At 44.2% G+C, this 14894-nt stretch overlaps 5 protein-coding genes across 5 annotated transcripts; 2 read left to right on the top strand and 3 right to left on the bottom strand.

The window, feature by feature from the left end:
* Positions 1 to 59: 59 nt before the first annotated feature.
* On the top strand, positions 60 to 1299 carry FA14DRAFT_161749 (oxidoreductase). Its single transcript, XM_025499271.1, has 2 exons — positions 60 to 606; positions 670 to 1299. The coding sequence occupies exons 1-2, from the start codon at positions 251 to 253 to the stop codon at positions 1091 to 1093; spliced, it is 780 nt and encodes a 259-aa protein (XP_025354613.1). The 5' UTR covers positions 60 to 250; the 3' UTR covers positions 1094 to 1299.
* Positions 1300 to 1395: 96 nt separating this feature from the next.
* On the bottom strand, positions 1396 to 3000 carry FA14DRAFT_125123 (Pkinase-domain-containing protein; the record flags this gene model as incomplete). Its single annotated transcript, XM_025496685.1, has 2 exons — positions 1396 to 2537; positions 2691 to 3000. 2 exons carry the CDS (start codon positions 2998 to 3000, stop codon positions 1396 to 1398), a joined length of 1452 nt encoding a protein of 483 aa, XP_025354612.1.
* Positions 3001 to 8609: 5609 nt separating this feature from the next.
* On the bottom strand, positions 8610 to 10232 carry FA14DRAFT_156975 (uncharacterized protein; the record flags this gene model as incomplete). The annotated part of the gene is made up of 1 exon (XM_025497865.1): positions 8610 to 10232. The coding sequence occupies one exon, from the start codon at positions 10230 to 10232 to the stop codon at positions 8610 to 8612; it is 1623 nt and encodes a 540-aa protein (XP_025354611.1).
* Positions 10233 to 11454: 1222 nt separating this feature from the next.
* Positions 11455 to 13806, top strand: FA14DRAFT_161747 (uncharacterized protein). Its single transcript, XM_025499270.1, has one exon. The coding sequence runs from the start codon at positions 11902 to 11904 to the stop codon at positions 13588 to 13590; it is 1689 nt and encodes a 562-aa protein (XP_025354610.1). The 5' UTR covers positions 11455 to 11901; the 3' UTR covers positions 13591 to 13806.
* FA14DRAFT_148640 (ras-domain-containing protein) lies at positions 13782 to 14859 on the bottom strand. The gene is made up of 2 exons (XM_025497378.1): positions 14148 to 14859; positions 13782 to 14081 (listed from the first exon to the last, which is right to left on the bottom strand). Exons 1-2 carry the CDS (start codon positions 14649 to 14651, stop codon positions 13932 to 13934), a joined length of 654 nt encoding a protein of 217 aa, XP_025354609.1. The 5' UTR covers positions 14652 to 14859; the 3' UTR covers positions 13782 to 13931.
* Between the last annotated feature and the right edge of the window lie 35 nt (positions 14860 to 14894).

Genomic DNA, 14894 nt, shown 5'->3' with positions numbered 1-14894 from the left:
TTTGTATACGCGACTGCCCGCATTTCTTCTTTCTCTACTTAACTCCGATCACAATCACAGTCCGTGCGCAAAAATGAATTCGCCCCGCATGAACCTCTTTCCGTTTCTAGAACCAGATGCAAACGGGCTTAATGCAGTCAAACAAAGGGTGCATACAAAACATCAATTGACGGATATAAGAAATACTCAATAATGCTGCTGAGTAGGATGTTGTCAACCATCAACCATCATAATCTAGCAAAAAAACAGAATGGCAGCTAAAAAGATTGTAGTAATCCTTGGTGCCGGTCCAGGTCTTGGTCAAGCATGCGGTAGAATCTTCGCAAGCAAAGGTCATCCAGTCGCATTGCTTTCACGTAGTATGGATCGATTGGAACAATTGAGTAATGCAATCAACAAAGAAGTTGGTGATGAAAAACGAACAAGGCCATACGCTGTTGATGTGACGAAAAAGGAAGATATCGAAAATACATTCAAGAAAATCGCAAAAGATTTTCAAGATGCTAAAATTCATACAGCAATTTATAATGCAGGTGGTTTATTCCAAATTAAAGCTTTCTTGGATTTAACTGAAAATGATTATCGTAATATTTACAATATTCAAGTGTGAGTACAACTGAATAATGCAAAGATGAACGCTTTCTAATCCTTTCCCTTCTTTGAATACAGTATCGGTGCTTTGCACTTTAGTCAAACATTCATTCGTTCCCTTCAACAACAATCCGAATGGCAAGAATGGCAAAAAGATGCAAATGTGACAACTTCCGTTGGTAATTTGTTCTTTACCGGGGCAACTTCTGCTCTGCGTGGATCAGCAAAAATGTCTTCTTTCTCCCACTCCAGTTTCGCTTTACGTTCCATGACTCAAAGTATCGCACGTGAATTTGGTCCTCAAGGCATCCATGTTGCCCATTTCATCTTGGATGGAATGGTGGATACAGAACGTTTGAAGGAAATGGTGCCCGGAGACTTTGAACCAAATTCAAGATTGAAGCCAGATGATATCGCTCAGGTTTATTATGACACCGCTCAACAAAAACGTAGCGTTTGGGCTTTCGAAACCGATTTGCGTCCTGCCAAGGAAAAGTGGTAGGTACATCATAAAGTCTTTTTTCTCCTTCAAAGATCATCTCAACATCATTGTTGAAGAAGTCCATTCATGTATCCAAATTAAGCTCACTTTCATGACCCGGGAAATTGATTATCTTAAAATGCAATGATCAAGTGCGTTTTCAATCAATAATATGTTGTAAGTCAAAATGAAATTCTGTAATGAATAAAGGGTATGCGTATGCTTTTGATTTTAAACCTATCCTTTGGTATCTTTTTTGTTAGTATGAAAAGAAGAAAGAATTATTATCAAATTATTCCAAGATGTTCCATCGATCGCCCCCTTCAGCGATGTAATTGTCTGTACAGGCTTGACATGCTGAATTGCCATCCGTTTTCAGCATGTGGAAAAACGTGAGCGAGTAATCTGCTTGCCGTTGGACGTTCGTTCGGATCGACGGCAAAACAAATTTTGAGGAAATGAGCGGCTGCTTTGGAAAGTCTTACATCCGGTGGGATTGGAGGTGCACGTCTTTCGGCGCCAATCTTGAACATCGCTTGAACGGCTTCTTCGTCTGACCATGGTCTTCGACCTGCAAACATTTCCAAAACCACACAACCAAGTGACCAAATATCCACTTTGGCCGAATATCCTGCTCTGCTCAAAACTTCTGGTGCCATCCAAAAGATTGAACCTTGCATTGACATACTCGCAACATTTCCATAAATATCTTCCGATTTACGAACCGTTCCGAAATCACTAATTTTCACAATTCCGTTAAAGTCAACCAACAGATTGTCCGCTTTCAAATCTCTGTGTAAAATACCTCGACCGTGCAAATAATTCAAACCGTTCAAAATTTGTTGCAAGAAACTCTTGATCGTAGATTCGTCCAATTTGCCATGCTTGCGTAAACAACTTCCGACACTTCCACCAGGAACGTATTCGAGGAAAATACTAAGATTACTTCGCGTTTCTTCAAATCCGAGATAGCTGACAATGTTTGGGTGATCCAAATCCTTCAACGTTTCAATCTCAGACTTTAAAGCGGCAACGACGCCTTTTTGACGATTATCTTCACGATCTGAAGCTGTCCTAGGTAATTCGACTTGTTTCACAGCAATCATTTCACCAGTGGTCGCGTTCAAAGCCAGGTAGACACGACCATAAGTACCTTTACCGATCAAGTCACCCTTTACCCATTTGAAAACAGGCTTTTGTCCGTCATTTGATGTAGTTGATGTTGGTGAATCAGCCACATTTGGATTACTTGCTGCTTCTGTTCCTGGTGTAACCTCAATCACCTTTCCACCCCACAATTTCGTACTTCTTCTTCTGCTCAAATCTGTTGCTCCCGTCTTACGCTGTTCAGCCGCTTCGACTTTGTCCAAGAGCTTCTTACGATCTTGTGCAACAATACGGATACTCTTTTTATGTTGCATCCTAGAACGAGCAGGTGAAGCGGCCGTTGTAGGTGAATTCATACCTGCAGGAGAATGAGTCTGTTCGCTTGCGCTCTTAGACACAGTCACAGCAGGTGTCATTGAAAGAGCCGGAGTGGGTCCTGCGACTTGATCTGTCCTTGGACTGCTTGCTTGTGGACTTGAAGGTGTAATTCCTGCTCCAGCAGCACCACCACTGCCGGCGCTTGCATTTGGATCGATCACCGGCTTGTCCAAATCATGCTTTGGGAAAAAGTCGTCCAAATTCTCATACAATTGCTCTGGAGGAGGACGGAAAGCCCAATCTCCACGTTCACGACGTGCAAAAGAAGGTTGACGTCCAAGACCAGAGGTGCCTGGAGAAGGTGTTGGATGGAAGCCAGGTCCAGCAGATGATGATTCGGGTGATACTGAAGCATTCTCTAGCAACTTTGCCGATGACAATGATGGAGGAGTTTCGATATTGAGCGTCAAAATAGGTCGTCTCGGACTTAATCCTCCAGACATGGGATCTTGTGCATCCGGCATCAATGTACCGTCTCCCACACTTGCCATCTTTTCTGTGCCAGGAGCCAACGTCTGTGCGGCATGATCTGTATCCGATTTCGATTTCACAGCCGTGTCCAGCGGTTGTGCCCACGTTCCACCTTCAAAGTCTTCCTCATCCTCATCATCATCGAACGTCTTGAATGTACCCTCTCCTTCGTTGATATTACTATCCAGTCCAGAAGATGGAACTGCTGTTCCCAAAGATGTAGTGGATGATCCATTGACAGATGAATCAGGGCCATCAGGAGTATCTGGAGAAGATTCGAAACGCTTTTCTGCCTTTGTCTTTTCCTTTGCACGTGCAGTTCCTTCACCTTCATCATCATCCAATGATTTCATCATATGCTTGTATTGACCCGCTCTGAACGTATCTTCATCTTCTTTCGATGTATCAGCAATATCCAAATTTGGCAAGGTGACAGGAGGCAAACGCGGCAATGGTCGCATGTTGATCAGATCTTCTTCACTAGGCGATCCTTTACGGCCTAGTTGCGTTGCTGATTCATAGCTCTCATTGGTAGCATAAGGCAATTCAGTGTCAGCGGCCACAGTTTCATTCTTTGATTCCATACTGCGCGAAGAACGTGCAGAGGTTGGAGCACTGTATTCGCCATCTTGTTGTCTACGATCATCACTTGAAGTGGTGAAACGTGCATGAGAGGAAGATGAGTTATTGGTCACAAATGAAGAACCCGATGAACGATCATTACTACTGACAGACGCCTGCTGTGGTGCAGCTGCGGGCAATTTTGCTGCACTTGTCATTGTTGGCGTTGCTGGATTGTAGTAGTATTGCATCGAAGCAGGCATACGTCCAGGAGAACCGACATCCAATCTTTGATCGGGTCGAGAGTTGGAGACCTGCGACTGGTGCTGTTGAGGATGGTAGACGTGTTGCTGTTGCTGTTGTTGCTGATGACGAGGATCATAAGCATACGCAGGCGGCATACTTGCAGCCTGACTCATCGAAGCCGATTCAGCTCGAATTGGCGGACCTGGTCTAGGTGATTGCGTATGATATTGCATCGGTGGAGGCTGTTGAGATCGATTCATTGACTCTTGTACAGTCATACCGGGCTGCAATACCACTCGTGTACTGCTAGATCTCTGGAATTCATTCACCGTAAGCGGATTGGAAGCGGGAAAGTGTGCACTCATGAAAGGACTCTCTTGACCGCGCAAAGATTGTTGATGAACCAATTGGGGTGTCGACCCTTGAGGGTAGAAACGTCTATCTTGCATGCTTTGTGGTCTAGGTGGACCATTTCCTCCATAAGCTGCCATCCTAGGATCATAAGGTGACTGACGAGCGCCGAATTCATGCGGCAAATACATTCCTGACGGGCGAACATTGCCTTGTGCTGGCGGTCCCATAAATCTCCTATCTTGTGGATAGTGCCCTACACTCGGCACTGGACGCATAGGTGGACTGCCATAATAAGGATTTCCACCTTGACCGTGCATCATTCCTTGTTGGTTTTGACCATGGCCATGCATAGAATACGGTGCACCTCCATGTTGAGATTGATGCATTGGCACACGAGGCATGGACAGCATTGGTGCTGGACCAGGTCGTCCAACCGACGGTCCACGAGGATCGTTCATATTCTGCGAGCCTGCCATTGTTGTCCTGAATGATGGTGGCAGAGGAGCTGCACCAAAAGAGGACGAGCGTTCACGATCGAATGGTCTTGTGAGCGGGCTGACTGGTGAAATGACATTGTTGTGTGCAATAGGTGGAGATGCATGCGAGGAATGCATTGAAGGGTGATGCAGCTGTCCGAAGGAATTTGCACCAACACGGATCGCATCGCTCGTGCTTGGCCTTTGCCCATGAGGAGCGACCGATTGACTGCGAAGCATTGGGTCTGCTCTACCAGGATCATGCTGCTGATGATGATGATGATGCTTTGATGATGACATCTCTGGCGTGCCCAGAGGTCTAGATGCATTCAGAGCAGACTGACTAGCATAAGCGCGCAGGCTATTACTGTTCGATCCATTGTAATCGTTATAGTCATGCTCATGACTGCCGATGTACATCTGTGCCGCATTATCCGATAATCTTTGTTCTCGTCCTCCTCCAGGCAATAGACTGCGTGGCAGGGTTGAAGTAGCGCTAGAAGGACTCGAGAGACCTGTTTGCACGCCTGGTTCAGACATCGAAGGTGGATGAGATGACGTTCGTTGCGTGGTTGGCCGAGAACCAGGATTAGAAGTCGAAGGAATACCTGCTCCTCTTGAAGGTAGCGTGTTCGTCTCACTTTCCCATTGACCATGAATCGTATGTCGTGATTGAGATGTATTGGGTCTAGCAACTCGCCTATGATTTCCATATCTTCCGTCATCGAGATCTAAAGCATCACTCACTTCTTCAATGGGAGAGCATTGATCTCCGATTGTGTCACTTTGAACAGAGGTGTTCAATTTAGCCAATTGAACTGTTGAAGATGACGATGTTGATTTTGCAGGATCGTATGCATCATCGGCACTTGCTGTCAAGGACAAAGTGCGTGTATCATCGGCCAGAGAAGATGTCGATGTTGCCAGAGAACGTCTGTTTGTTGCTTTGCTTCTTATCAGCCCGCTATGTGGTCTCGAAGACGATGCTTCGGAGCTACTGTCGTGACCAGCATTCGTAGTGTGTTGCATCTGCCCATCAACTGCATGGTTTTGAGCAGGTAATTCGCTGACAGAAGAACGGGATGATGACATACTTCCAGCTTTGGAGTTTTGCTGACGTGAAGCAGAAGTTGGAGTTGTGGTCGTGTTGGTGTTGACCGAGGTCCTCTCCACCAAATCTCTCGTGATAATATGAGGTGAAAGGTTTTGAGGAGGTGGTACCATTGCTCTTGCAGTTCCAGTTGGTGGTGCAATCTGATGCAATAAGAACTTCAACGTTCCTTTCTCATCTCCCATTTCCCAACACATTGCCAATAGTTGATCATCGTCTAAACGAGGACCTGTCGAACCAACTGCTCCAATCTCTGTCTGTGATAGGGCAAAACATGAAGGGTCCTCGTCGTATATATGCAATTTGCTCAACATCGTCTCCTTGATTGCCGCTGCAGAATTCAATCCAGACACATCCACCACCGAGAACCTCTCATTGTCCACAGTGACCTGAATCAGTGTCCTCTCCATAACGCTAACCCTTCTGCTATCGCGTGAGGAGGATGGTGTGGGAAGTTGATTTGCAATTCCAAGTGATCCGGGACTACGATGATTGCTACTGCTTATCGAAATAGGTGGCGATGCGATCGGGGCTTGAGCTGGACTGTTTCCGTTTCTTGAAGAAGAAAGAGAACTTGCAGATCGATCCCTTTGCATCAAAGGTGGAGATTGAATAGTCTTTTGCCCAGTGATAGTGGAAAGACTTGATTCTCCTTCCTCTAAAATGCCGGGAGATTGTACCCTTTCAACACCGCCTGAGCTACTATGTGATAAACTTCTTTCCCAATTAAAAGTCGGATTTGCACTGGAAGTTTGAAGAGCGAGAGGCGAAAATCTATGAGATGAATTTGAACCGCCAGGCGAGTATTCTTCCAAAGAGACTGCTTCAGTAGATTGTGATGCTATATTTGATATACCCGAGATGGATAGAATGGTAGATGATGGACGTTTCGAACTGCTGTTGGAATCGCGTGCTTCACTTCGACTATGTAACCTACGACCAAAGCGATCTAGCATGCCACCAACGTGTTCAAACACGCTGCTAGGTCTACGCGATTTGAATAATGAAGATGTAGAAGAAGCAGAAGGAGGTGTGCTGATAGAAGGTGTCGTGACGGATGATGAACTTGGATCCAGTACTAGAGAGAACTGATCACGATCCGATCTTTTCCTGATAGGTTCACTTGGAGTTCCAGCGGATATCGATGTATTCGGTGAGCCTGATGATGAAGAGACCTCTTCTCTTGTTTGGGATGTATTTGGTGGCATCCCATCTGCTGAGGTAGTTTTGCTTTGAAGAAGGCAACCACGTTAGGTCGCAAACTGTTTGCGAAACGATCACTCGATGCTGGGAGCACAAAGAGACGTCTTGAGAGATTGAAATGGTGGGTCGAGCGATCTCGAGTATGCCTGATCGGCACTTTGCCAATCTCTTTTCACTTGCGCTGAATAGGCATTTACAGGGAGAGAAGAAGGTAGGGATAGATTAGAGACAAGACTTGATTGTTTAAACAAGCTTCTCTGCCCAATCTGCCTTTGACTTCTTTTGCCTGTAAGTTGTCTTGATGACAATCTGAGCCTATTCAGATGTGTTGAAATCGAGTGATGATAGTGAAAGAGATTGAATGGATTTCTTCAAAGTAAGGATGTCATGATGATCTGTTTCGTATAAATGCACCTTATGTGTGACTAAAAGGCCAAAAAGTTGTTTGACTGATTTGGGAGGCGTAGTGAGTATGTATGTAACTGCTCTCAGGCCTTGACTGGCTTTCTCAAGAGCCCACTTCAACAGACAGTGCAAGTAGCGGAAGAGAGTGAGTTATGTGCAGAGCAACAGCCAGAAAAAAAAGAAAGAGGCTAAACGCGTCTCTTTTTTTCCCCCTCCTTGATACTCTCTCTCTCTTTAGCAAAGACCCATGTGGTCGAACATGAGTGTGAGACTGTCTGTCGGCCTTAGCGTTAGAAATACATTTTCATGCAAGTTAAAAAGGAACAAGGTTGATAGAAATCATTCTTTGGTTCTTTGACCTTTTTCTTGCGTTTTTCAATTAAAGAAGGGAAATGAAAAAATAACAAGCATGATGATCATTTCTGTATGCAGAAAGAATACAACCAATTGACAGCTTTCCATATTTGAACGTAAGATCAAGCTTAGATTCATTCGCTTAAGCAAGCCATTGCATAAACACTCCCCCTTCTCTTGACGGATCCTAACTTAACACACGTGGACTACATAATCATGACATCAAGCATGAATACAGACTTGACAAGCCGCACCGCATCGTCAATGTGATAGGAGAAAGCTCTCGTCTTCTGAGAGACAGACGAGAGAAATGCATTTTCGGTATATCGGTTTTTCGCATCGCCTATTTTCGGTGTAAAATAACCCTAATTCATTTTCCCCTCGAATTAATTCCCCCTTTCAAAAATGCCGTTCGCCGTTCGTTGCTCAGCGTAGCGCGTAGCCCAGTGCGCCGCGACGGCGTTTTTGCCGCTTAAAAAACCATACCACTCTCCCCACAATCCCTCCCCCCCTTTTTTTTTGGACATAAATCAATTAAAAAGACGGGCCCTGTATTCGTCGGCCAGGTCGGTATTTGAATTGAAGCCGAGCTTGATCGACTTTACATGCCGATGAGACCTCATGCGTAAGAATAAGATCATACCATATATTCAATAGCCTGTATCCGTGGATGGCTTCATAGCGATCCGTGGAAGGATGATGCTGTGGCTTGGATCCGTGGAAATTAAAAATTGGAAATCAGAATATCATACGTGATGATGTATTGATTAATCAATTAATTAACAAGTCCAATTTATAGTAAAGTAAAGTAAAAAAAATGAGCAACAAATGTAAAATACAAATTATACATTGAGATAGTCATCTTCTCTCATCAAAAAAATAGAGAAGGATCAGCACCGTACCGTTTTGCAAGCTCTTTTTGCAATTCTTGTTTTTTGATCACTAAAGCATTATGTTCATCAATCTTTCCATGAATATGATCAACAACTTTCATCAAAATCATTGCTTCGCTTCTCGGTCCACTTTTGCTGTCCACATTTCCACCTCCACCACCACCATCTCCTGGCTTTCTCTTCTTTCCGCGCTTTGTATCGCCTTCTTCTGCATCATCTTCGTCATCCTCATCGTCTTCTTCTTCATCACCGCCATCTTCATCCATGCTCTCTCGAAGGCTGGGTACCAAAGAACACAAAAGTTCATACCCTTTACGGATGTTCGCTCTTCGCTTTTGTTCACTGGCAATGTGATTCGCTTTCTTTTCCGCTTCCGTCAAAAGAACATGCGATTGCTTCTTCTTTCCTGAGCCCGTTCCTTCTTCTGCATCTTCATCATCATCTGCAGACGTTCCTCCACGTCCACCTTGCGTTTGCTTGGCATCCTTTCGATCTTTGCGGATATTCGCACTCAATCCTTGTGCTTTCCGTTTCATTTGTTCCTCACGCAGATCTTTCAAGTGAGGCTGTAGCCGTTTGAGAGAAGGCGAGAAGAATGCTTCTTGCAAATTTGGCGGGATCACGTTCGACTGTGCTACCTTTTCCACATCCAAAACAGGCAAAGGTGGTCTTGGAGCAGGTGTAAAAGTGTACGTGCCATCCAGTTCAGAACTGGCTGATTGGGATTGCGTCATCTTGGTCTTTGGATTACCGCTCTTCTTGCTCTTTCCTGATTCTCCTCCGCTTGAATTCATTCCATCTTGAGCAGGTATGCCGTTCCAAGTCTGATTGGGTACAAATTGACCTGGCATTTGGTGTTGTTGTTGAAAGTAGGGAAACGAAGCTGGTCGATGATTTTGTAGGTGGCCCATATTCCCACTCCCAGGAAATTGATGGCTGCTAGGGAAGCGTGCACCTAAGTCGCTCAAATCGCCTGATTGGGATGTGACTGGATGCTGCACTGAATTGGAGCTTAAACCAGACATGCCAGCCGGTAGAGCACCATTCGACTGCTGTGCGTTTGACATGAATTGTGCCCAAGCATCCGGTCCACCATCACCATAGAGACTATGTCCAATGGTAGATGTATCCGGTAAAGAAGACGGTCCGGCAAGACTGTGTCTATGTGAGAATTGTGATTGAGGTGCATTTGGCGATTGATCCTGCTTGGGATTTGAAGATAGGTACTTGAATCTCTCTGCTTGGAGAGCTTCGAGCTGTCGTAATTGATATGCTTTATTCTGTCCGTATCCTCCCCTGCTTGCTGTTGTTGAATTGACATCATTCTCATTACTGAAAGCGACATTCGATATCCCCGCTAAGGATGGATTAGCTTCTCCTCCATTTTCGTTCGTTCCTGGAGCAGATCCCATTCCGCCAATATTGGCAGGCAACACATTTGGTACTTTGAATCCTGGTGCTCCAACAGTGAAAGGATCAAATGATTCTGCACTACAAAACGAATCGCTCATAAATCTTGCCTCATCCGAATTGAAAAGTGAAGAAGTAGAAGGAGCAGAAGGTCCTGCGCTACTACTGCTGGATGGTTCAGCGGTCGTCATCTTTGTTGAGATGTCTGCCTTCTCCTTGAACAGAGAAGAAACAAAAGGCGACCGGATGGAATTGTTTCAATCAGAAAGCTTATCTGAAAGTCATTGAGAGAGCGTAATTTCTCGTTTAGGGCCTACTGTCTCGATTCGTGACGTGGATGCAAAATAATGTCGTGGTGATGCCTGATAGAGAGATGGTGTACGTGGTATCTTCGTTGCCAAGAGGATGACACAGCCTATTTCCCACAAAGATTGTTAAGAGATATGTGTGTCCTTTGATAGAAATAAGCTAAGTGGTGGAGCGAATTTCGTTTTCTTTCTTCTCACACAAACCTGTCGATGATTCGATACGGATGGGTGGATGATATGCTGAAGCGGTTGATGAAAAGGTGGTAAGGTAGGGTGTTGCAAGTGAAGGGAAGAGGTGAAGAAAGGGTGGTATATAAATATAAATCCAAGTCTATTTTGTGTGGTGCGTTAGGGCTATGAGTAAGATTTGAAAGTGCTTTGTCTCAATTGGGGGAAAGGTGACGGTTTTGGCAGTGTGGGGCTTGAAAGCACTGTCTGTCTTTAATATTTTAATTTTCATGCCTGCGTCTTCCCTTTCTGCGCCTCTAGTCCGGCTTTACACAACTAACCGCACACACACGCATACCCATACACCGGCGCTACAACACACAAACACTCTCTTTGGCCGAGTCGGGTGTCGTGGGTAGTAAAGAGGGAGATAGCTGTCAGCCTCTTTTTTTTTTGTTGAACGCCATGGATCTATAGATGGCATCCTTCATTCCGATCCACCATTTTGGCGTAACAAACTAAACATTTCACGTCAAGGCTGAGAATTGTTTACAACAGCCCTTCGAGTGGCTTTTCATTTTGATTGTCATTCCGAATGCCAAGTCTATGTATCGGTAGTTTATTTCCTTTGGTTCGGATATTAAGATTGGCGTTAAAATAAGAAAGACAATTACAGAAAGTGGGAATATGTGATAAAATGAAAGAATGATCTGCAAAGACGTTAGCGAGAATGAGAAATGGTACCACAACTCTAAGCATTTCAATGTCCGATTATGCTTAATCTGTATGCATTTAGAAAGCTTGTATTGCCAAGTCTCGAACATTTGAGAATTGAATTTGATCTCTGTAATCATAGTATTTCTAATTCCCTTCTTTCTTCTTTCTCTTGGTTGCACTTTAACTCCATTGTTTTTAAATGCAAATTGGGGTGTACATTGGACGCGGATTTGCGTGGTAATTATAGTGCGCTTCATATCCCCGTACTTATACGAGTAATTTGACTCGTATTCTGCACTAAATTCTTCTTTTTCATTTCCACCTTTTTTTGACAGTTTAATGGTGAAACATTCACCCACCTTTATCACCAGATCCCATTCAAAATACTAATCAATCTGCTTTACCTTGTACTTCTTCCCACCACAAGATCAAGCTGGCAAGGCTGTGGAGAATAAGGTGATCGTCTTTGGTGACTTTGATATCGAACAGGACAAGGGAAGGTACCATTCAGTATACCCCTTCCTCACCTGTTACTGGGACCATCAATCCTACTTCTTGAGCTCTTTCAAGATTTTTTGGATCGGTCACTTTACCAAAAGCACGTTAGCATTGGCCAAATCAGGCCTGTGCTAACGTGATTAAAAGATCGCAAAGACTGATGTCATTCATGAACGGATCGGCGGCGGTCATTACGGTCGATATAACAAGCATTTCTGCAAAACAATCACAAAAGTTATTCACTTCCACAATGGTGACCGAACCAAATTCATTATCACCTTCGTCCAGTATGTCACGTCCGCCTGTCTCACGACCTGCAAGGCCAATGTTGACCAGATTGGATACTTCGGAACGAATAAAAAAGAGCAATACAATCGGACCTATCGAACAACAAACAAAAATACAAAATTCTATAAATGCACTTCCGAAGCCATCCATAACCGCCAGTCCACCTTCTATACCCACAAATAAAGGCTCAAGCAGCTCTACAGGAAGAGCAGGTAGCGGCTTTCTTCCACTTCAAAAACAACCCAGCCCTCGTCTAAGACTCGATACGAGTAGCGGAAGCGGAAGCAGTAGCGGAACGAGCAGTGGCATAAGCAGCAGTAGCAGTTCTTCAGCTTGGCAAAGGAATAGTCCGCATCATGATACTTCAAATGCAACCTCAACCTGGACACCAACTGATCGAAACAATTTCGTCGCCGGGGAAATGTTGCAAAGTGCTACCGGTATTCGAAAAGATTATTTAGGTGAACAGATTGCCGCTCAAAAACGCAGAGATAGCGCACCCGTACACGAATCTGGCAGCCTTTCTGCGATTCCAAAATCTGTCAGAAGTCCAATTTCTCCTACAAGATCATTCTCGCTTTCTTCTGGTGCAATTCTTTCCGCTTCATTTGAACCTTCTGAGATTATAAGCAACTTCTTATATCTTGGACCTGAAATCACAACGGTTAGCGAAGCCGAATATCTACGAGATAAGTTGGGCATAAAGAGGATTTTGAACGCTGCTTGGGAAATTGAAGAAGGTGGTGGAAAACACCTAAATCTTCATCAAGGCACCGAGAGCGGTTTTGAACGATACAAGAAGCTGCCTTTGAAAGACACCGTAGAAGCAAAAGGAGTGCAGAGATATATAGAGGAAGCATGCGCTTTTCTCGATGATGCAAGATTGCACTCTGCACCAATCTACGTTCACTGTAAAGCCGGTAAATCAAGATCAGTCTTATTAGTCATGGCATACTTGATCCACTCGAATCGATGGACATTGCAACGATCGTATTCTTATGTTGTGGATAGGCGGCATGATGTCAGCCCTAATATCGGATTCGTTGCTGAATTGATGGCATTCGAAGAGAAGAGACTTGGACAAACAAAAAGCGCAGGACAGATTGAATCAGGCAAGGATGCAAATGATCAGTCGAATCCCAGTAGCGGAAATCAATCAAGTACAAGACCAGTTCCCACTCCCGATCCGATTACGTCCAATAGACGCAGAAACGTTCGCGAATCGATGCCAGCAAGTTCCAAAAAGATGGAGTTTGGGCTCCAAGATGCAAGCCCATCCGACGTTTCGAGAGATGAAGATGGAATTGAACAAATAGCTAGCCCGATCGATATTTCCGATGAGGACAGGATGTGGCGCACAAATGGAACATTCAACACATCATCTCTTGATACAAATGCAAGCGGCGGAAATTCCAATGAATATCGAGGTATCGATGGACGTTATCATGTCGCACGTCCACCTGCTGATGAACGACTTTTGGCACCCGGCCGTCGAACAACGTTAGCTGCTATAGATAGCGAAAATCTCTTTCTTCAAGCGCAAAACTTGAATATAAATGATCGAATTTGATCATCGTTTGTGGCTGCTTCTTTCCTTGCACCATTCATCGCTTTCACTTCATGGACTATTGTTTTAAAGTTACACTCTTGCTATTATTTCCCTGCTCTACTCACATCTTACTCGCAAAAAAAAGGAACGCAAACCATTCTTCTTACTCTACTGTTACCCCAATTGTACTTTTATCGGCAGAACAGCTCTTTGATGAATGTATACCATTAATCGTAAAGAAAAAGTAAAGCTATTAAGGGGATGCATGAACAAACCGGTTTGAGCTTATTCTATATGTGTATGGTGGAAATTTGGTAGAGAACAAAGAAAAACGGGAAAACCTTATTTGAACGAAGAACCTTCTATAGTATGATACATTTACACGAACCCGAACCATCTTCACCTTGACCACTGCTTTTCCTGCGACGTTTTTCGGAGCCTGCTCCTGTTTTTGCGCCACCTCCAGAGCCACGGACCAGCATGGCAGCTCGAGTGGCTGCTTCAAAGATATCCTGTTAAATGAAAAAGAGAGGGGTGTGAGTATGATTTACTTCAAATTGACGAAAGAGGATACTCACATCAACGCCTTCATTACGCAAAGCAGAACATTCGTGATAGCCTCTTGCACCAATATTCGAAGCCACAACTTTTGCCTGTTCCGCATTGACGAAGCCAGAAGAAGGATTAGATCCTGGATCGTTTCGTAGATCTGCCTTACATCCTACCAACAAGATTGGTATATGAGAACCGCAAATTTGACGAACTTCTTCTGACCATTTATACTGAGCGTTTTCCAAACTGTCTGGTGAATCGATTGAGAAAGCGATCAAGATTACATGTGCTTGTGCGTATGAAAGTGGACGTAAACGTTCATAACCTTCTTGTCCTGCCGTATCCCACAGTGCAAGTTGAATCGGTTTACCGTCACATCGAATTTCTGCAACATAATTTTCAAAAATTGTTGGTTCGTATTGGGTTGGAAATTCACCTAATGCGAATACACACAACAGTGATGTCTTACCACATGCACCGTCTCCTACGACGACCAATTTCCTCCTCAAAGCATTTGCAGTGCTCGTCATTGATGTGAATGATAGGTTGACAGCGAATCAAATACTTTTCTTGAAATTGTTGTTGAGAGTGGACTTCCCTTTCCTACTCAAAGAGGTGATGATGATAGTTTTGTAGTATGAATTCAATTTTCGATTAGAAGGTTGACTATTATTTCATGCAAACCTCAAATCAACTCCAAAATAAAAAGCTGTGCAGTGCCGCCGCCCGCCGTATTTGGTTAGAATGCATTGACATTACAGTACTGTTTGCCT

The sequence above is a fragment of the Meira miltonrushii genome (assembly GCF_003144205.1).
Source record: "Meira miltonrushii strain MCA 3882 unplaced genomic scaffold FA14scaffold_3, whole genome shotgun sequence".
Lineage (NCBI taxonomy): Eukaryota > Fungi > Basidiomycota > Exobasidiomycetes > Exobasidiales > Brachybasidiaceae > Meira > Meira miltonrushii.
Note: the sequence above shows the minus strand (reverse complement) of the source record. Positions and strands in the feature narration are given on the sequence as shown.